Consider the following 22063-nt stretch of genomic DNA (forward strand, 5'->3'; position numbering starts at 1 on the left):
ACAGAAAACATCACTTTTTCTTCCAACAATTAGAATCTGTATTTGCTGGTGCTTCAAAGATATCCCAGTATCTCTTACCTAGACAGGTGGCAAGATAGATAAAACTGAGTTTGGGGGAAAAAAAAGTAACTTTCTCCTCCTCTCCCCATACTTGGGACAGGCAGAAAACACTGAATAGACGTAGTCCTCTATTGGTAAGATGAAAAAGCAGAAGTGTAAGAGCAGAGGGCAAAATCCACTACAACAGTACATAAAATACTGTGAGGGAGGCATCGAGAAAAAACAGGGATACAAAGAGAATCCACCTCTTCCTAATAACAAATATTAGGCTATAAGATTTTCAAAAGCAATTAGAAGTATGACTTCAACAAGTCTAGGCATATGCAACCTAGATACCAAATAACCTGAAGGAACAGGCTTTCTTCCAATCTTTCCTGACCTGTTTGCAATAATTTTGACGTAAAGTAAGAGAAAGAAAAAAAAGGGAAAAAAAGGAAAAAAAAAAAAAATTTAAAAAAGCACTGACCACAAAAGTCAAATTAACTCCCACCTCAAAAGGGAAAAAAGCCAGAAATGGGTAAGCTGAATAAAATTATTAACAGCAGCAGCATTCTGATGAGGATTTACAAACCCACTGGTTCACTTTTCTTACCACATCATTCTAATATATCACTGGGAGCAAGAGAAATGGAGGCAATGCATTGGGGGGTTATATTAATACAACGACTGATGTATTAGTGCTTATCTTCGTCTGAACACCTGCAGTTACCAACGTCTCATCCTTCATCAGTGTCAATGCTACAAAAACAATATTCTACCAGGCTGCAATGGGGCTGTTACGCTAGCAACGTCAATGCAAACAACTGTATGGATCGCTGCCTCCACCGTGACTTTCCGTCTTGCAGCACAAACATTTTGACAACAAAATATGTCAGCTCACCATACTCTTGTCGTAACAGGTCAAAACTGCAATGCTTTCAACACTTACACTTCAAAGTACCAATCAACTCTGAATATTTCACCCAGGGCAAATCACTGTATCAAACTCTACTCATTGCTTGCACAGATCCTGTGGGTTTCCACATCTTTTTGTGTCTTTCTGACAGAATCTTTGTTCCCTTGATGTCCCAGACACATCAGATAAAGAATTATTATAAGACTATCCATGAATACTCTAATGCATGGTAAAGAGCCTACTTAAGGAGTATGAGTGAGAACAAAGAACCATGGAAAGCAGACTTTAAGTGTTTAAATACTAATAAAGACTCTAAATATATTACAGGACGCCCTATTGTTAAGCTAAGCATAAAGATTTATTCTAGTACTTCTAAGGAAATCAGCTAAGTGACACAGTCATGTCTTATTTATCCCTCTAGAAACATAAGGATACTGATGCTGCACCATCATACCCACAAGACGCCTCACTGAAAGTGTTTACAACGGGATTTATACAGCCTCCAAACATTCATTACTAGTTATTAAAGTTTAAAATAACTCTCAGAAGTATACACAAGTAGTAACATCCCTCCCTTCAAAGCAAAAACACAAATTAACTGAAAATCAAAATCTTCTGTCAAACACGGGTTTTAAAAAGGATTAAAAGATAAGGTTTACAAAAGTCACCCTCGGTGCTGACACAGCAGCCGCCTGCCCAGAGGAGGCGATCCTTCCCGCCCCTCCCGTCCCGCCCCTTCCATTCACCCCAACTTCTGAGAAACCCGGGGAAACAAAGGATCCCGTCCCACGACACGGGCTCCCCGCAGGTGCAGAAAGAGGGACCTCTTCCCGGGACCGGCCCCCTCCCAAAGCCCCCCGGGGCTGCCGTCTCCCAGGAGGGGCCTCACAGACGCTTCGAGCGACCACCCGAGCACGTGCTCGCGGCGCCCCAGCAGCGCGGGGCGCAGCCGGGAGGGAGGGAGGGAAGGCAGGCCCCTTCCTGCCACCCGCAACGCCAGCCGCCTCACAAGGGACCCGAACGGCAAACCGCCGCCGCCGCCAGAGCCCGCGGGCCGAAGCTGCGGGCCACGCGATCGGTTCTGACACGATGAAGTGTCACGTTCACTCCGCGGAAGAGGGAGGCCAGACAACCGGCTCCGCACCAGCCCCCGCCGGCACAGACCGCTGCCCGCGCCCCGGCCCGAGCCCGGCCCGGGCCCGGGCCCGGGCCCGCCGCTGCCGCTCACCCGCCTCCCCCTCTCGCTCCCGCGGCGCGGCAGGCAGCTCCCCCGGCTCGCGCCGCACCTCCTCCCGCCGCTTCCGGCGCTCCCTAGACGTTGACGGAAACACCCGCCTTCCTTCCACCATCGCCACCGTCTATTGGGCACGAACCGTGCTGCTCGCCGGAAGAGCGCCGCCGTGCCGGGAGGGAGGTTGGAGCGGCGGCGGCGGTGGCGGTGCGGGAGGGGCGTGTCCCGCCGGGGCCTGCGCGTTGTCCGGTGTCGTGTCGCACTATGGGCGTCCGCGCGGGCTGAGCCCCCGCCGTGACGGGTAGGCCGGGGCGGCTGAGTAGGCCGCTGCGGGGCCGGGGGCCGCGTCCCCTTGAGGGGAATAGGCGCGGGAGCAGGTGCGCGGGTGAGCCCCGGCCCGGCCCGCCCGCCCCCACCCTGGTTCGGTGGCGGCTGGAGCGAGGGCACCGCGGGTGGCTGGAGCGCTTGTTTACGGCCGGGGAGGCTGTTCGCCTCGCTTCTGGCTTTCGTGGTTGCAGGGAGGGAGTTCTGTGCCGGGGAAGCAGCGGCTTGGCTTCGCGCGGCAGCTGGGCCAGGCGAAACACGCAGCTGGTCGGGGCCGCGCTGTGGTAGGGAGCGGCAGGCTGGCGTTACTTACAGTGAAACGCTTTAATACAACGTGTGGAAGTTTCTGAGGAGTCTGTAGTTCTCTTGCCTTAATGTTGGTTTGCACGTACTGAGCTCTGAAATGGAATCGCTTGTCCCAGCTGGGGTTTTTAGGAGGAAGGGCCGTCACCAAGTGAGTTACCTGGATCTGCCCCGCCTGGGTGAAGTTCTGGGTGAGACTAGATGCGATTGAACCAAGCAGCTCTTCTCACATCTTGACTATGCTGGAAATCCCTTTAAAAAGAAACTGTTGTTAAAGCTCTTAATGTAGTCTCTGTTGGTGGTCTGGTTGCCCAGTCTTACTGTCCCAAAGTTTTTATAGTTAGATTAGTACATAAGAGTAGTTTGATTCAACCCATGGATCCTTTTCGTGTATATCTTTGCCTTGGGCAGATTGAAAGACCCTTATACTCTTTCTGCTGATAGCATCAACTTTATTTACCAAATTCTGATCCTGTTTAATGTTTGCCTTGTACTATTTAAGTGACTATGTAAAGATAAAACAGATTATGCTCTGATAGCTTATTACATGACCCTTGTGTAGGACAGAATTGTAGCAAGTGGTTAATACCCTTGTCTGGGACCAAGGAGAACATGGGTTCGATTTCCTCCTTTACCACAGACTTTTCATCATAAGCTTGAGCCAAGCTCCTGCCACAACTAATGGTTTGTTGATTTGGGTCTAAACTCTGTTGATACTCTTAAATAAAAAATAAAATTGGTGTTTTAAGGATCAAGATAGAAGAACTCAAATGAGTTGGCCTGAGTGAGTGTGTCTTGAGTAACTTACCCACAAATCATTTATACATACTTTAATTGATTAAATCACAAATCTGACCTTGCTGCTGTGTACTTAAAAACAAACACTAAAGTTTGTGCTTAAGTTGAAATGTTGATATTAAGTCATGAAAATATCAGTAAATTCAGACTCCACTTGATGCTTCAGAGGCATCTGAACTATTTTGGTGGTGTCCTTTGTGTGTTCTGGGACAGAGTAGAAAAGCCAGTTACTGAAATTAATCATTGTCTTCTCTTGTGGTGTTCTCAACATGAGTGACAGATGCTGCATTAAGCATATTGGATTCAAGCAAAACATACTCGTGTACCCGATATATTTTGCAGGAGACTTAATCATTACTGACAGATGGCTCTTGTCGAAGTGTGGCTTCTTTTAGTTCGAGTTGTTGGAAAAGACAAAAAAGATTGAATTCAAGAAGTCATAGTAATGAGAGACAACTCCATCCTGAAAGTTAATATGTGAAGATGATAAATGAAGAAGGCATTAATATTACAGAGAGGCCATTACATTAATGAGAGTTGTGCTCAACCCCATGGAGATAATGTACTGGCTTCCAGCTGATGCTTTAAAGTTAAATAACCAGGTAATACCCTGAAGATCAGGGAAGCCCCATAAAAGCATTCAGTATAAAACAGAAATGTTTTTGATTTGTTCAGGAGATCTAGCAGGATATAGAAGGCAGGTTGTACGTGATTCTCAAGTGAGTCCCCTGCAGCAAGTAGAAAGCTCAGATGGTTTGGGGAGGTTTTTGGTTTTTTGTCAGCCTGTGAAGTGAAAAGCTATAAAGCAGAGATACTGGTGATCAAAGAGAAAGAATGTGATGAAAATATTAAACTTACATTGGACAGTTCTGTGATGTTAGAAAGTTCCTGAAGTAAAAGGACTCTAAGCCTTGTAATGATGAGCCTCCAGATGAGATGTGTCTTATGTAGAGAGTTAGCTTAAAGCTGTAATTGACTTTTTTTACCACCACTCCCCCCCCAGCTAGAAAACATCAGACCAATAAATGTGAAGCTGGTATGGCAAGGTTGGCATCCATAAATGAAGGGAGGGGGGAAAAAAAGCTACTGTTTATATGGTGTTGGCACTTGGTATCCCCACAAGGGGCTTCATGGTGGCTTTTAAAAAAAAAAAAAAAAATAATGGATTGGTTATAGCAGAGTTAAAATTGACACATGATGTTTTGTTAAGGTTTATCAGGGTGGGAAGAATTGTGCCAGTAGTTGGATCTAAAACTGCATTTATACCACTGTATTCACAACAGATAACCAGAAATCTGCATTTTAACATGCTCAAGCTTTTTGAGAGACTGCTTTTGGTAGAATATTATTTTTTAATGTTCTGCAGAAGACTGAGTAAGGACAATGAGGCTTTTAAGTAGATACATGAATGGCCCAAATGTTGCCGTTATGCAAACCTGTCAGTGTATCTGCTGGCTTAAATAAGATATTTATAAACCATCCCAATGACCCCTTAGTATTTAGAAGAGGAAATCCTCCTGCAGATCTGGGGAAATACTCTTTCCTGGAGTGGTAAATTTGAACGTTTGCCATCTTGAACATGAGCATGGTGATAGCCTTACAGTTACTGTACTTCCTCTTTTATTAAAATTGTGTCTGTCTGGCAGGTCAGACATTAAAAGTAAGAAATCCTGGCACGATAGTCCTAAACAGTACAAATTGCTAAGAATATTTGGGCAGTCAGAGCAGCAAGACTGTTTCACTTAAATTTGTCCAGGGGACTAGAAACAAAGCTCAACCTCAGCTGTCTGGCAGCCAGCACTCCAGGGAGCAACTCTTTCAGCTTGCTTCTGGAAAAAGTAGCGTACAGCTGAAAATGGCAGTTCTGTAGCTTGCAGTCATTAATAATTTCCTATCAACTGAGCTATTAGGCCTACAGTAATCTTCACATGACATATCACCTTCTCTTTGGAGGCTTGCACTGCGGTGTTGCGGAATACGCAAGCTGACTGCTCTCCAGTCATGCCATCCTCACTGGCATCTGTTCATTAATATGGGGCCTGCTTGGTCTCCTGTTACAAGGTGCTCTAGCTTCTCTTGCCTTTCAGGCAGTTAAATTGCTATCTGCACCCACGTGAGGGTCACCTCTGCTGTTTTCTCCTCCCCTGTTGCAATAAATTTAGTATTGGCAACATACTATAATGCAGCACTAAGGTAGCTCTTACCGAATCCTTTGTATCCACTGTACATCTGGATAACTGCACTTCGGGCCATCTATTCGCGTGGCATGTTGCCAAGTCAGTCTGGTTAGGCTTGTCAAGGATATTAATGCCAAGCAGCAAGGAATTTCGGATAATGAATCCAGTCTGCTTAACACCAGATGCAATGTGTGGCCTTTATTGCAAATTTATTCTGTTTTCATTTGCTTAACCTTTATGTTGCCATTTCTGCTCATGCCAAAAACCAGTCTCTGAACATGGAAAACCTCAAAATTCAATCACTTGGAAACTGCCACTCAAATGAATTGTGATACAGTAAGCATGTCAGGAAAGAGAAACAAAACACTTGGATAATCAGTGTCTACTGGGAATATCAGGTCTTCAGATGACTGAATCATGAAATGCCAGAAAATAACCACAGCCAGATTAGAGTGTGATATTAGTTACTTTGTTGGCACTTGGCCAAGCAATCTGCTCAGACTCACTACCCAAAAAGTCCCCTAAGAAACTGTGTACTACGCCGGATGTTGATACTTTAGTTTCTTTTATCCCTTCATGAGCTTTTGTCTGCATTTTTGAAATGGATTGGTCTTGCTGAAGAAATGACTTGATCCTCAGTTAGGAATCGGTTAGAGGTGCCAAGAAGCAGGAATAAGGCTGCAGGAAACTGGATAAGGAGGCAATAATTGGACTGTGTAGGGAACAGTTTTGCTGTACTATTTGGTGTGCCCTCTCATAAGGGCTGTGCTTTATTCTGATCTTAAAGTTTACTTGCTTAGCTCTTGGACCGTGCCATGGCTACAGAATGGATCAAAGGGAAGAAGTGTGTTGCACAGACTTTAGCACCACTTAAAATTTTGGGAAATGTCCAAACATGAGGAAAACCATAGGCTGTTCTTTTTCAAGTGAGTTCGCACACCTAGTGTTAGATGATGTGTATGCAGTTATAACAGTGTTTTTTAATTGATTCATTGTTTCCAGACATACTTAGTTTCAAGACCTTAAAGGAGATTGGAAATGAAAATGGCTTTGGGATTTCCCTGGTTCCTGCCAGTATAGAGCTGCTTAATGAGGAGGAGGAGGGGGAGTGCCTCTAGGGGAGATGCTGTGTATGATCAGCTCTGGACACTTGCAGTTCCAGAGCAGTGTAGAAGCCTGAGCAATAGGTACAAGAGGAAATACTTGCTGCTTTAGCATCTTAGATACATTTTAAAGTCAATGTAGTATCTTTTTACCCACCCAATAATTAGGACTCTGCTTTAGGGAAGGTTCTTTTTCCCCCTTAACCAATTGTGGTTTATTCTATGTTGAATGCAGCTGAACTGAAGCTTGTGTAAAGAATCAGATCATGCAGGTACTTGAACAAAGGTCAATCATTTCACATATTGGCCATAATGTTTAATAAATGGAGATTATTTGCTTCTTTTTGGACCTAAACCTTTCTTTACTGCACAAATCAGCAAAGGTTTCTTTTAAGTACACTAACTTGTCTGTTTTTTCATGACTTATAAATTGACTCGCATGCAGCAAAAATATGCTTTGGATCCAGGGGAGGAGGAAGGAATGTATGTCTTCTGTAGCACATGAAGGCAAACACTAATTTCATGTAAAACAATGAAAGGGAAATGAAAGCTATGCTTCCCTGCAGCTTTATCATGACTGTCTGGGCTAGGTTTGAAAAACAACTTAGTCTTGCAACTGTTTTTTAATTGATTTCTCTGTTGAATACAGTTTAACTCTTCTCTCTTTCTCCTTTCATCAGAAAAATGAGTGGTGGGTTGGCACCAAGCAAAAGCACAGTGTATGTGTCCAATTTACCCTTTGCTTTGACAAACAACGATCTATACAGGGTAAGTTTTTAACAGCTGCATTGTTCAGATTAAATTTGTTGACAACAATTTTGAGTGTAAATACAATACTGATACATATCTTTTACTTAGAAAAGTTTGTCTTGATAAATTTATTACTAATGAAATGCAATTGTCTATTGTTAAATCTTTTTATTTTGTTTTATATTTCAGATATTTTCAAAGTATGGGAAAGTTGTCAAGTAAGTGACCCGATATGGCCTGCTATTTTTGTAGCTTTCATTTTAAATATTTAATGTCTTTGCTTCACTTGAAAGTCTTGTGCTTTTTATAATTTAAGTATGAATATGGAACTGTATTGAAGTCCTGTTCGTTTTTAATAAAGTATAAATTTAATTTAACAACTGGAAGTTCTTGCAGTTAAACACATGATGTAAGAATATTTGTGCTGGGGGCAGGTTTTGCTAACCACTTCTTAAGAGCAAGTAAAATGTTGTTATATACCAATGGTCTTTTCTCTGAAATAGTTGAAACAATAGTCTTCTAGTAAGTGTTGTTCCCCTTCCCCTGAACACCACCTGGGACACAAATGGGTAAGTGTAAAAGTGGGAGCTTCTAGTTATGTGAACTAGATGTCACAGTTCCCACAATTGCAATGTACAATTCCTCTATTTGTGGTTCTAGCAGGACTTGTGATTGTGACTGCTTAGTATTATATTTAAGATTAGATGTAAGGCTGCATAGTAACAGCTTTTAATTTGTGGGGTATTCATGAACAATACTTGTGAATACCTGCCTCTATGTTCAAATGATGGAAATAAATGCCACAGTAAGGAACTTGCTGTTTTGTTTCATTTCTTTATTTTTTTAACTGGTCAGGATAACAAGACCTAAGACTTCAGTTTTTAACCCTACACCAGCAAATATCTACTCTAACTTCTAGTAGCTGCTGTAATAACCTGTGAGATACAGAGCTAAATTCAAACTTTTTGAAGTCTCAGGAGTGTGTTTCAGGTGACAAATAGCAGGAAAAGCCAAACTACAACTTTAGAGAAACATATTTTTTAGATTGACTGAGAGGAAAACCCTTATGTAGGGCTCTGGCAGACATGCAGTGACCAATACAACTGGGCACCTACAGTCTCTGTTGTTTCCAGAGTGGGATGTCTGACCTGTTCTAGTCGATTGCTGAACTACCGATTTAGAAAAATCCTGAGCAAAGGTTGTACTAATGCTAGTGTTTATCCATTGAGGGGCCTGTTCTCCATAAGTTTGACACTTCTGACCTCTCTGCTATCATTTGGTAATATACCTATACTTTGTGTGTTTGGAGGTAGGGGTCTCCTACTGTCTTGGCTTTTGAACTTGTTTGATAGGAGGATGAGAATTGTATGAAGTGTTGGCTGTATGATGCACTGGTTATTTTAAAGGTGTCATAGAAGCATTCTCTCTTTTTTTTTTTTTCCCCTTTTTTAATAGTTTCTAGTGGTTTATGTGCTTTTTTGGTTTTTTTACTGTCATTGACAACAGAAATGGTGTTTTCAGATGCCTGTGCAGAAGAAATCCTGCACTGCATCCTGTGTGAAAGTAGCTAATTTAGAACTTGCAATTCTATCTGCGCAGTTACTGTTTTCCGCCACCTATATATTGTTTTGCAAAAAATTCACTTACTGATACCTAATTTTTCCTGACATTTTGTCTAGTCACTGCCAAAAGTTAAACCAAATGCAAAGAGTCACAGAATACCATGTGTGAAATACTACCATGATTTTTTTTTTTTTGTATCTAGCAAAATTTGTTTCCTGTTCGCCCCTTTGCAAGCTGACCTGACTATAAACAGTGCAGATACTGTGGGATTATACTGGTATTCCCATTTCGCTGTGAAACTGAGGCTAACAAGGATCAGTTTTCCTATTTGTAACTAGTCATTAATTCCCAAGAAAAATCTTTTCAAATATTAGCTTGATTTCTGTAGAGTCTTTGTTCAGGGACCTTAAAACACTTTGCAGAAAGCTTTGCGATGCCATCTAGGTCAGCTTTAACTTAATTAAATAAGCATTAATAGACTTTTTTTTGAGGTGTGTCTTGACTCAGCAAAATCATGCTGACTTTTCTTCTGTACTGCATTTCTCACCCCAATATATCCTGACTATTATGATTTCAGCTCAGTTTGTTCAGTGAGAAATCAGACTTTCTAGGGCTCCAAGAAGTTGCTGACTTGTTAAAGATTTGTCACACTTGTTTCTTTCTATGCTTGTGTTATTAACTGGTATGTTCAATATCCCAACTAGAAGCCTGACAGTCATATTAGGGTTCTGTTGGAACTCTTTCAAGAGTAAGTTGGCAAAACAATTAATAGAATTGTTCTAAAGTGAGTTTTATTGACACTTCAACTCAATGCATTCAGTTGGACACATCCTTGTCCGAGAGGCTTTGGAAGAAAAACTGTTCTAAGCTCTATCTTTCTGTGCATGTATTTGGGGGAAAATTGAGCTTTTTTTACTAAGCTTTTATTTTATACACTTTTTACTATGCAGGTCACCTGTTACTTATACAGGTTCTTTGGTAGGCCTTTTGCATTGAAGCGGGGTTTGTTTGGGGTGGTTTTTCTTTAAAAATGTCCTATTACTTCTTACAATTTTGGCTTGCCATATGGCTGAACCTTGTTCTGCCCGTGGTGGGAGGAGTTTATTCCCTACTTCTTAACATGTACTTTTATTTTTATGTACATGCAGACTGGCATCCTGTTTCCCACTGTTGTTTGTTTTTAGGGCTAAATACAATTGACGTTAAGACTGAAAGAATTGAGGTTGTGTGGGTTCCCCGCCCCCGCCTTCACCTCTTGTCATTCTTTTTCTTTGTCTGTTTTTTTTTTTTACTAGGTCTAAATCTTTCTTGAATTTCTTGATGTGCTATTGGAGCTGTTGATTTCTAGTGTTAGACTGAAGATTTAACTTTGTATGTCATGAAAAATAACACGTGTCCATGACCTGCTTGGATTCCAGTTGGCAATATTTGTAGAACAATACTGCATATACTTATCATTTCCTATCATGAACCTGTTTAGCTGGTTAGTCCTACACGAACATAGATTTCTGAGTTTGGATGCAGTTCAATACACTGTTTTTCAGCAATGATAGCAATGGTCAAGATTACTCATGAATTTTAATTTCACCTCCAGTATGTGTAGTTCCCTCCAGTTATTTTGTCTGCAAATCTGAAGAGTATGTTCTCTGTTCTTCAAGTCATCCAAGGGAATAAAGAATGACACTGGACCCAGAAAGACCCCCACATACTTTTTTTTTAAATCATCTCCACTCTACCTGTAAGCACATGGCCAGGTTAGCTGTTCCTTTCAATTTCTGTTTAGTGAGCCTTTCTATTGTTAAATATACTTTTTCCTTTTTGCTATGTAACAAAGCTAAGGTGCCACTGAGATCTTTAAGGAAAAAATGTCTCTGAAGTAATTTTAGTGTATCAATAATGTGGTTATATGTTTTCAGAGTTACTATTATGAAAGACAAAGACACCAGGAAGAGCAAAGGAGTTGCCTTTATTTTGTTTTTGGATAAAGAATCTGCACAAAACTGTTCTCGGTCACTTAATAACAAACAGGTAAATTGTGGAAAGTTGTTATGGCAGGAGGGTTGGGTTTGCAGTCCCAAAATATTTACCTTTTTTTTCCAATTTGCTGTAGTTGTTTGGAAGAGTAATAAAAGCAAGTATTGCCATTGATAATGGAAGAGCAGCAGAATTCATTCGCAGGCGTAACTACTTTGATAAGTCTAAGTGTTATGAATGTGGGGTGAGTAAAACCAAAAATGAACTAATATATTCCATCTTTTGACTCTGTTGTGGTTTAACCCCAGCCGGCAACTAAGCACCACACAGCCACTCGCTCACTCCCCCCCCCAGCAGAATGGGGGGAACAGAATTGGAAGGGTAAAAGTGAGAAAACTCGTGGGTTGAGATAAGAACAGTTTAATAATTGAAATAAAATAATAATAAATTGTAATGAAAAGGAAAATAACAGAGAGAAATAAAATCCAAGAAAGACAAGTGATGTAAATGAAAACAATTGCTCACTGTCAACCGACTGATGCCGAGCCAATCCCTGAGCAGTGGCCCCCCAGCCAACCTTCTCCCTAGTTTTATTGCTGAGCATGACATCATATGGCATGGAATATCCCTTTGGTCAGTTGGGGTCAGCTGTCCCAGCTGTGTCCCCTCCCAACTTCTTGTGCACCCCCAGCCTACTCGCTGGTGGGGTGGTGTGAGAGGCAGAAAAGACCTTGACTCTGTGTAAGCACTGCTCAGTAGTAACTAAAACATCCCTGTGTTATCATCAACACTGTTTCCAGCACAAATCCAAAACGTAGCCCCATACTAGCTACTATGAAGAAAATTAACTCTACCCCAGCCAAAACCAGCACAGACTTTTAGTTGTTTCTTCAGTTTGGCCATTGCTAATCCTGCCCATGCTGTTAAATTAATTTTTTTCTGTTGATATTATCAACTTGCATAGCAGTTGTACCATTTTCAAGAATGATAGTACCCCTTGTGTCTTTTCCCCCACCCCCAAAATCCCAAATAAAATATGTACATATAATTGCTGCTTAACATGCTAATGAGCAGACAGATCTGAGTATCAGTATAATGCTGTTTGAGAAGGAAAACCTCCTAATCTTTGCTCCAAAATACTGCTTTTGCTATATCTTTGGAAGTTCATGATATAGTTGGCAGTAAAATAAATATTGGAAACAACTGATTTTATACAGAAGATGTGTGTTTTAAGTTTTAGGCAATTCCTCACTTTTCCTGAACATAATAACATAGGAGATTGAGATTTGGATAGTGTTTAATGTCAAATGCAAAGTTGTTTTATACTCATAACATGTTTTAGAGCAAAAATGTTGACTCACTCCTGTTTCTTAAACTGTTAATGCTGAGGTTTATGTCTTGTCTTGAGCATAAACTGTGCTGTAGTGTATTCAGCTATTGCAGCAGCCAGAGAAAATCTACTTTGCTCATAGCTTGTGCTCAATTTGCAGTTAAACCTGCATATCACCACCAATCTCTTCGTTTCCATGGCAAGCTTATAGAGAAGAGTTTGTCTTCTGTGTGCTAATTCAGCATTCCATTTATCTTACTAATTGCTTCTGGTTTTTTCCCTGTGAACTGTGTTACATTAACTTTCCTCATGATATGTTTTAACATATAGTTGTTTGTAATGGTTTCTGTTAAGCAATATTTCTTTTTCTCCAAGGAAGCAGGACACTTAAGTTATGCTTGTCCTAAAAATATGCTAGGAGAGCGGGAGCCACCAAAAAAAAAAGAAAAGAAGAAGAGAAAGAAAATAGTTGAGCCAGAAGAAATGTATGTATATTTATTTACATGTTACTACTTCTTTTAGGAAGCTTTTTCATACTGAACACTTAAAATAAAGATCTATATATTTTTCCTCTCTCTCTGCGCAATGAAGTGAGGAGGAAGAAGAAAGTGAAGAGGAAGGAGAAGACCCTGCTCTAGATAGCCTCAGCCAAGCCATAGCTTTTCAGGTACAAAATTAAAGCATTGAATATTTATTATTTATTATTATTTAAATGCAACTCTACTTCCTTTTTTTAGCTGCTTTTCAAAAGCTCTGATATATACCTGTAGGTCTGTCCACTCTGTAGCACTCAGGGCACTCTTGCCTGGCAGTAGTTCGTGACTATAGTTGGTTTCTTCATATTGCAGGCATGTTCAGTCATCTTTTTTCCTCTTTTTTTTTTGTTTCACTATTGCTGTGTTTGGGCATTGCAATTTTTTTCTTTCTTTCAAGCTCCTTTGCTGCTTAGTTTCCTATCATCTCTGCTGTGATGCTCGATTAGGTTTTTGGTCCACAAATCCATCTTTACTCTGTTAACTGAGCCAGAAAAACAGTCATGTGTAAATGACCGGGTACATCCTCTGCCCTCACTCACTAGAATATCCTTGAACAACGTCTATTTCTGGAGCACTTCCTTTGCCTAATGCAGTCCATTGCGGTCTCTAATAGACCTCTTCTCTCAAAACATATTTAGTGCATTTTTTGTTATGTAGAGAGATAGTCTGACAGCTGTATCACTGTCTTCTTTAATACTTCTTTACGGGCTTTTACTTCACTACACAGAGCAAGCCTGACCTGATGTTCAAATTTCTTGGCTCTCTAGTCCTCAGCTGTCCCCTGTGTGCCCCCGTCCCGCCCAAAAAACCCTCAAGAGTTTTTAAGATAACTTTGTTCTGAATATGACTGTAATGAGTGCAAAACTTCTACATGATGTAGTCCAAAAAAATGATGCAATTTCCCCAATTGATACAGTGATCCCCAAATGATACAATTATCCCCCCCCACTCCCAGAAAACTCCATAATTGGAAGTAAAACCTATAAATGTAAACAAGCCAGGAAACATTCCCCTTTCTCTCACCATCCGAAGATTTTAACTGGGATAGCATATTTCCCAGTAAAAATAGGAATCATCTATTTAAACCTTTAGTTGAATAACCTTTACATCCCTGAAGACATTCATTCCCTGAATGAATGACTGCAAAAGACAACAGATAGAAGACTTGTTAGTGGAACAAAGCTGATTCAATAATGTCAATTTAAAATGCAGTGCATTCTTTGCTTCAGATTTCAGCTGCTCTATAGTTCTGTAAGTTTGCCATGGGCAAAGTTCCTCCCTTTGAAAATAGAGGGTACTCCATGTGGCCTGCATTGGTGCAGAAGACTTGCTGTTTGCATGTGAGAACTACTTCCAGAAATGTTTTCTAGTGCATTCATCGCACAGTTTATCTGGAAATGGAGATAAACCCTTTGAATTCTTTAACTTATTAAATAATTCAATGCATATTAATAATTAGCATTATAATTTGTAATGCATCTTAATCTTTCTTAATCCTAGCTAATACTTTTCCTTCTTTCATTGTAGCAAGCCAAAATTGAGGAAGAACAACAAAGATGGACGCAGACTGCAGGGGAATCTTCAATTTCAGATGATTCAAAACGTCCACGGATTAAGAAAAGTGCTTATTTCAGTGATGAGGAAGAACTTAGTGATTGAAATAATCCTGGTTTATGTGCATATATAATATACATAGTGTACATTTTGTAAAGTGCTACAAAGTTATCTGTAATACAGGTTTGTCTTGGTGTTGAAGACACTGAAAATCATGTTGTAGTTCTACCCTGCCCCCCGAACCTCCCATCTTTTGATATCTCTCTCTCTCTCAAAACTTCACCTTTCAAGGCTGCTTCTTAAGAAAACGATGTGTTTCTACACTTAAATCCAGAAAAATATCTGGGAGAATGCTTCTTGCAGTTAGTATCTAGACCCAAACCCTGGGAGTGAACTCTTTCATAAGAGAATTTCCCAGGATTTTTTTCCTAAGACAAGTTCCTCTTAGGATCACTGTTGGCACCACTGATGCTTTATGTATTGGTCTGTTTATTGCTTGTTTGGAAACAGTGCTTTAGTAGTACTTTAGTATATGAATCTTGCACTAGTTCCTCTGCATAGGGTTAAATTTCAGCCTTAAGCATTGTACTAGTCTTTTAACTCTTCATTCAGTAATATAATAAATTACTGTCACATCAGCTTGGTCTGTGAAATCATTTTAGACTAAACAATACATCTGTCTGTTTTCCAAAAGGATATAAAGATGTTGATCTTCTGTCCTATGCACAGTTTTAGTAACTTGCTGTACACTTCATAGTATTATATGGCCTGTATACAATATAGGCTTCATAGGAGATGCAAGTTAAGTGATGTGGTGATTAGTTCAGTCTTGAAACATACTTAATATTTTTTTAAGAGTGATAGTTCTGTTGCTCTTGCATCAAAAATGAGAATGGCCGTATGTTCTAAAAATTGGAACATGCATATGTTTTAATATGCTCTAATCTGATATTGAAGGTCTCTTGCTGTGATAAGGGCTTATATTGCACTGTTTCTCCTGACCGCAGTTTGGGTGCCTAACATGGTAATTACGGTTATGCATGGGGTTTTAAATATTCTTATATCTAACATGGATCACAGGCCTATGTTCTCAGGCATCCGAACCTGCTGGCAAAATCCAAAAGGCAGAAAGTTTCCTACATGCTTAAAAATCAGTTTTCGTGTATACTTGGAACTGTCATGGTCTCTAAGCAAAGTGTGTTGGCGCCTATTTTGCAGCTAAAGCTGTTCAGATCTTTTAAATAGGGTCTCCATCCTTAAATCTCTGTAGGGTTCTAGTCATGTTCTCCTAAAAAGCCTCATAGACACATTAGGAGAACAGTACAAAGCCCTGCAGCAGTCATCACTCCCAAAACCACAGACACATGGTGATGGCAGTAACTCTTTTATATTGGCTACTTTGTGTAGTCAAACTTTTCATTTTTAGGAGGCACAATATAAAACACATTCACACTTTCACACTTGGAAGAAGAGACCAGCTGGCCTGTTTCTATTTTCAGCTCTTCCTGTTGCTCATCAGGACTTGGTTTTCTTCCAAATATAGAAAATGTAAATCCAAATATACCATTATGTATTCTTAATTAATACCAATTTAGATTCAAATATATAACTAGGTGCAAAGCAAAGACACACACACCCCCTCTAAGCTAATATAAAGCAGTCACATTCAGAAGGTCATTCTGGGGTCTTTTGTTGCTACTTTCACAAGAATTCAGAAACAAGAATAAAGTAATAAAGTAAAAGATTTTTCTGTACAAACTACTCCAGCCACAGAATGGGGAGAAATACTGGGCCTTATGCATAGGAAAGTCTTGGACTCAGTAATCCAAATAATGTTTTTAAGACTTACTTTGTGACTTTCTGCTAAGAGTACTATATATTAAATCTGAAGCTTTCTTTACTGAATTTCAGAAAGATCTCTTGATGCTGAATAGCCTAGTGCTAAAGTGTCAGATGTAATTAGTATTAATAAATGCAAATCACTGTACATCATGTGTGTAATAATGAAGACTGAGGAGTTCTAAACTCTGCTAAGGAAGAAAATCTTGCTGCCAGCATGCTTCTCTGTAAATGCTAGGTTAGGGCTCAGTGGCAGTTAAAAAAAAAATAAAATAAAAAAAATGGAGAGCAAAACAAACAAGCAAACAAAAATATTATGCCGCTACTTAAAATCGGGGTTTGTTGTCTTCTCCAATACCATGTTCAATGCTGTTTTTAAAAAAAGATAGAAAACTAAAATGTGATAGAGGACCAGTTTGATATTGTCCATGACTTTGATTTGGGAATGTTTGATAGCTTATAAGAATTAAGATTTCAATTAAGTGATCAGGCAGCAAGTTTCAAACTTTTGTTTCATTACACTGTGTAATGTAGTAGTGGAACTCACTGCTGTGAGACTTTTTTCAGGGTCATAAGGTCAAAAGGATTAGACTTACGTGTGGAACGTGATATTTAACAATGTTAGTTTAAATACAGTCTCCACTTAGAAATTACTGACTACCTCTTAACTGTAAAATATACAGAGATATTAACACTCTAGGAATGTTTTATTCTTATACACTTTACTGTTCCATATTTGCTACTGGTGTCTTGTCAGAAAGAATAAAAACAAAACTGACCTTTGTTCTGACCTAACACAGTACTTTACTTTTTCAAGAGTTCCAGTAGCTGAAGCATGTTGATATATCTTTCTACTCTGCTGCTTCTGCCTCACTGCTTTCCCCGTAGGATTTGCTTTTGTCAGCATGAAGCAGTACCTCAGTCCAGACTATTACAACTGACCCAGTGGTGTTCCTCCATGCTCTTTTGTTCCAAGCGTAAAGTCACTTGAGGCAGGTGACATTGAAAAAGAAACAGATAAAAATGAGCCTGCTTCTGTGCAGAATTGGCATCTAGAATTCCTTACCTTAAATCATCTTCCTTTAGCAGTTTTCTTAACTCTGAACTTCTATTGATTAGCAGTGCTTATAGTTTTTGGCGTAGAGTCAGGGTAAAGAAGAAAGCACGTAGTGCCTAAAACAGGACCTAGAGGGACTTTGGGGGAGTAGGATTTTTGCACTTTGGTCTCCTGAATTATTTTAAGTTTCTATTCTTTGTTGGCAAGATAATGAAGCATCTCTAGGTGAGAAATTCAGAACGCTAGCATTAGATAACCATTAAGTTAGATAGCATGAGTACCTGTTCTGCTTGCTTAAATCCAAAATTGTTGTCTGCAGCACCCCCTGATGCAGCTGCCTCGTTCTGGAAAAAGGCCCAAACTTGTCAACTAAGTCCCTTTTTGATCTTTGAACGCCAAGGGATTTGCTCTTGTTCGTGCCCAACCTCACCTACTCCAAGCAGCATGGCTTCAGGTTTCCATCTGAGTCCGATCAGTGCTGAGAAGCTAGGTGGAGTGTTAACTAGGCTCCTAATTTAAATCAGGCCGATAGGATGCAATTAGTTTTCAAAACTTGAGCAACAGAGCGGTGCTTTTGTCAGAGTTTGGTATCTTAAAAGCACCAGCTCAGGAAGCAGAAAACAGCTTTGGTGGCTGCATGGCTCCGGGCCAAACAGATGAGGCTATGTAGCCAAGTTCTCAAAAGAGAGAAGAATAAAAAACGCCTTGTAGAACACCTTCCTGTTATTGTTAGAAAAACCACAGGGGTTTGTGGGTGGGGTTTTTTGTGTTGGTTTGGGGTTTTTTTTAGTACTTTGAGGACCTAGCTTAGGCTAGCAAGCTGAATGCTAATTTTAGAGTACATATAATGTGGCTCTGATTATAGAGAATGACATTAAGTGGCAGACAGTTTCTTTTTTTTAAAATAATGTCCAAAACGTAGATCTTTCTGCAAACATCCACTTATTAGATTTTTACTTTCGTATTTTCAAAACAGCTTGAAAATTGTCAAAATAATGCTCTCTGGGTCATGGGACCTCTTGTCTATTGAAATGGCTAACCAAGTAGTGTCTCAGAAACAGATCACTTTTGTCTGTCCTTGGGGAAGAAGGGGCTGTGGAAGGGGGATAAGGATGATTAGCTTAACTGATTATAAATGGTATTACTCACTGTGCCTGTGCAGCACTTGTTAAACCATTGCAGCTATGAGACACTGGAGTAAATTTAGTCCATGTTTAGCAGGCTCCCACTATGTTCTTGGCATATTCAGGTTACTACTCTCAGCAGAGCAATAGAATGGGCTGTAAATATAAAGAACTATGTGTAGCTTAATAGGTGATGTCTGGAACAAATTGTAAACACTTTATCTTTGGCTTCTGGGTCACCATGTTCTCTAGAATAGCCCTTTTTTAATCTGCAGAGATGACTTATTGTAGCATGGGAAGGTGAGCTGTGCATGCTGTTTGGCTGTAGTCTTCTGAGGCACAAAATATTAAATTGGTTGGAAAAGCTATATTTAAAACATGATATTTAAAAATGGGATTTATTAAGTGCTACTATGAATGTTTAGAAGTAACTAGTGTAGAGACCTCTTTGTTTCTGCTTTCTATTCTATTCGGCGTCTGCAGTGTCAATGTGATAATATATACCATCACTATTCCATCATTGCTCTTCTATAAAAATATTTCAAATAACACTCTTCCAGATGTGTTATCTTAAAATAACTGGTATTGCATAGCTGATTGCTTCTTTGCAGTATAGATTACAAAACTGATTTTAGGTGTCCTTAAAATGGTCGTACTAAACAGCTTTGTTTATCTTACGGATCTTAACAGGGTGAGTTTTTTCTGTTGCTGTTGACGGCAATATTAAAAATTACTACCCTGTTTCTTCTTTAGAGAAAAATGTGTAAAGTGGAGGGTTTAGTCACTCTCAATGTAGATGACCTTGTGTCTGTAAAACATGTCCTAGAAGGGATAAGCTGAGGAGATTCTGTATGTAAAAGAAAGCAATATTTTTTAAGTTGAAGAATTGTACAGGTTTGTGAAATAATGTTTCGTCAGTGCCAGGCTAACCCTGACCCTGCTGAGCATTCAGACAGATGAGATGTGTGCTTATACAAGTATTTAATGGATGTGATAGGTAACGCAGCAAGTAAAGAGTTACAGAAATTGTGGCAGTAAAATGTGATAAAAGCATGTGTGAAAAATCTAACCAACCCTGTGAGGCAATGTAGGTCACAGTGGCTTGAAGAAATACCACAGTTACTAATATGAGAACTTTCCTGTCTGATTAATGGGATGCTCCAGAGAATCAAATGCAGCTTTGAGATTATGAGTCCATCAAAGGCAACAGCCACTAGCCTACATTAAGATTAACTGATCCATGAAAATTCAGTTTTATCAATATGCAGTTAAAGAAAATTAGAAGGCATCCAAATTTAGATACTGCATCAAGCTTGGTGCAGTACAGCAAAAACTGTCACTTGGTTGCAGGAGTAAAGATGCGTTATTATAACTGCGTATGTGGTGGCAGAGGACGTAGACACATTCTGCCCAATGAACAGATGTGGCTATGGAAGAAGGAAAGACCCAAAAAAGAACCAAAAGGGATATTAAGGACTGTGTGGGTATGCTGTGAAGTTCCAAGGCACTGAATTGTATTTTTGGAGTGAATGGGATAGAACTGCTTGTACTATGTTGTGCTTAATTGAAGAATGAGTGTCTTATATGTGAAAATTATGAACCTTTTGGTAGTACAAGTTTGTACTGATGTGCAAATGTTCAGGAAAGGGGGAGGAACTAAAGGAGCATGCAGTTCTACAAAGGACCTCACTTGGGATGCCCTTGATGTGTGAATTTGATTAGGTGGCAAAGAGCCATCTGCCCATGAAGCCTGGAGCCATGAGGGTGCATATAAAATGAAATGACTTAGTAGCATATGGCAGTTAGGAAAGATGAGAACTTGCAGTACTTGGACGTGATGGTTTTGAGTTCATGAACCATGTATCTGGAATGAGTGATTGTAGTCCTTGAAATTATGTTCTTTCAAAGAAAGTTTTTGAAAATTCAACAGCTAGATTTATTTTCATCTGCTGCAGCATAACGTTTTTAAGAAGTGTTTTTACTGTGGGAGGCTTTCACAGGAAAAGCTTAACAGAGGAAACTCAGTTAATTAAAATCTGGAACACAGTTCTGCAGCAAGGGTGGATTCTCTGTGAGTCCCATGCCTGTGGCATCCCAGAGAATGCAGGGCCCCAGGGCATTATTCATGTTCATATTTAATTTAGCTGAAGCTGCTGGAGAATGTCCAGAATCTTCTTCATTTGCTGCACAGTTTAGGTCAAGCCCATGATGGAGTACTTGAGTTCAGGACAAAGAAGCCCTTGCAAAACTTTTACCTTTTTTTCACTCTTCTGTTATTTGTGCTAGGATGGCAGATTTTGTACTATATTGCACACGTTGTATGCCCGCTAAATATCAAAAGAGTACAAGCTACAATATGTTATTATTATTCCTGCAAACTTGCTGCAAATTTGGTGTGGTGTTCTTCCTTAGGATTTCATATGAGTGCAATCATTACTTAAACCTTTGAAATGGCAAACTGGTTGATGGGAAGGCACCGAGCTCCCTTGGTCCGAATGTGGTAGGAGCACTGCACACAGATTACTCTGCTCCTTTGAGGATGGGGCAATCAGTAATTATTATGACAGCATTCTCTGGATGCAACTTCACTGCTCCTAGGAACTGAGAGGCAGAGGAGGAGGGAAGGAGGCAGGTAGGGCAAAAAATGAGTAGGCCAAGTGTCCATCCAGAATAAGTGTGTATCCATTATGCTAAACATTTTCAGGTTTCTCTGTACAGATTCCCCTCTTAACAGTACTTTAGATCAGAATTTATGAGGATTAAATTTATGTGGCTGTCTGGAGTACATAGGTGTAAATTCTAACTGCAAAGATTTGATTTTAGTCATGTAGAAGTGTAACATGGATTATATTAATGCAAATGGGACTCGCTACATCTTCACGTTAAGTTATCTTCATGCTTTAACTGGCTTCTCCTGGGGAACAATGACACCTGTCTGTTAGTAGAACTATTTATTATAAACTATTTTTTACATAGGTGTTATATTTAAATAGATTCTGACATGAGAGGCTTGAATGCAGACAGCATCAGTGGCTTTGTGGAAATTAAGAGGATGTATTATACTTGGGAGGAGAGGAAGGAGAGCTTCAGAAGTGAAGGAAAAAAAAAAAAAGAAAATTGGCAGAATTAGCAGGTGAGACTGAGAATATTGGTAGAGCAGAGACCAGCATCAGAATAAGGGGCAAAAGGGAGCAAAAAAGGTCAACTAAAAACCAACACACACAATCGTCTGTAACATTAATTCCCCTCTATTTAAAGAATGCTTTTACAGGAAATAAGTGATTTTGCATATTGCAGTGAAGGTTTGTTTTTCACATTCAACTCTGAACTCAGTTACCTGATTTTCTAGGTGCTAAACTTCACAGCAATATGGCAAAGGTGGATGCAGCTCAGCTTTTTTTGAAAAATAAAGCCACGAATGACTTCCCAATCTATCCTTTGTGTC

The 22063-nt window shown here is 39.9% G+C and overlaps 2 protein-coding genes across 3 annotated transcripts in view; one reads left to right on the forward strand and one right to left on the reverse strand.

The window, feature by feature from the left end:
• The window catches only part of PPHLN1 (periphilin 1), a 73379-nt gene extending 71104 nt beyond the window's left edge, over positions 1 to 2275 (reverse strand). For both annotated transcript variants that reach the window (XM_050900372.1, XM_050900364.1), the window contains exon 1: positions 2242 to 2275. The gene's annotated coding sequence lies outside the window, so the exon portion shown is untranslated. The remainder of the gene's footprint in view (positions 1 to 2241) is intronic.
• A 144-nt stretch (positions 2276 to 2419) lies between these two features.
• ZCRB1 (zinc finger CCHC-type and RNA binding motif containing 1) lies at positions 2420 to 15236 on the forward strand. The gene is made up of 8 exons (XM_050905294.1): positions 2420 to 2487; positions 7572 to 7659; positions 7831 to 7859; positions 11121 to 11232; positions 11315 to 11422; positions 12884 to 12993; positions 13100 to 13175; positions 14572 to 15236. The coding sequence occupies exons 2-8, from the start codon at positions 7576 to 7578 to the stop codon at positions 14701 to 14703; spliced, it is 651 nt and encodes a 216-aa protein (XP_050761251.1). The 5' UTR covers positions 2420 to 2487; positions 7572 to 7575; the 3' UTR covers positions 14704 to 15236.
• The last annotated feature ends 6827 nt before the right edge of the window (positions 15237 to 22063 follow it).

The sequence above is a fragment of the Gymnogyps californianus genome, chromosome 1, assembly GCF_018139145.2.
Source record: "Gymnogyps californianus isolate 813 chromosome 1, ASM1813914v2, whole genome shotgun sequence".
NCBI classification, from domain to species: Eukaryota; Metazoa; Chordata; class Aves; order Accipitriformes; family Cathartidae; genus Gymnogyps; species Gymnogyps californianus.

Excerpts from the sequence above, each read along its gene's own strand:
- ZCRB1 (XM_050905294.1), top strand. The coding sequence starts at position 7,576 with ATGAGTGGTGGGTTGGCACCAAGCAAAAGCACAGTGTATGTGTCCAAT. Across the intron at positions 11,423-12,883 it reads CTAAGTGTTATGAATGTGGG|GAAGCAGGACACTTAAGTTA; the intron begins GTGAGTAAAACC and ends TTTTTCTCCAAG. Across the intron at positions 12,994-13,099 it reads ATAGTTGAGCCAGAAGAAAT|TGAGGAGGAAGAAGAAAGTG; the intron begins GTATGTATATTT and ends TGCGCAATGAAG.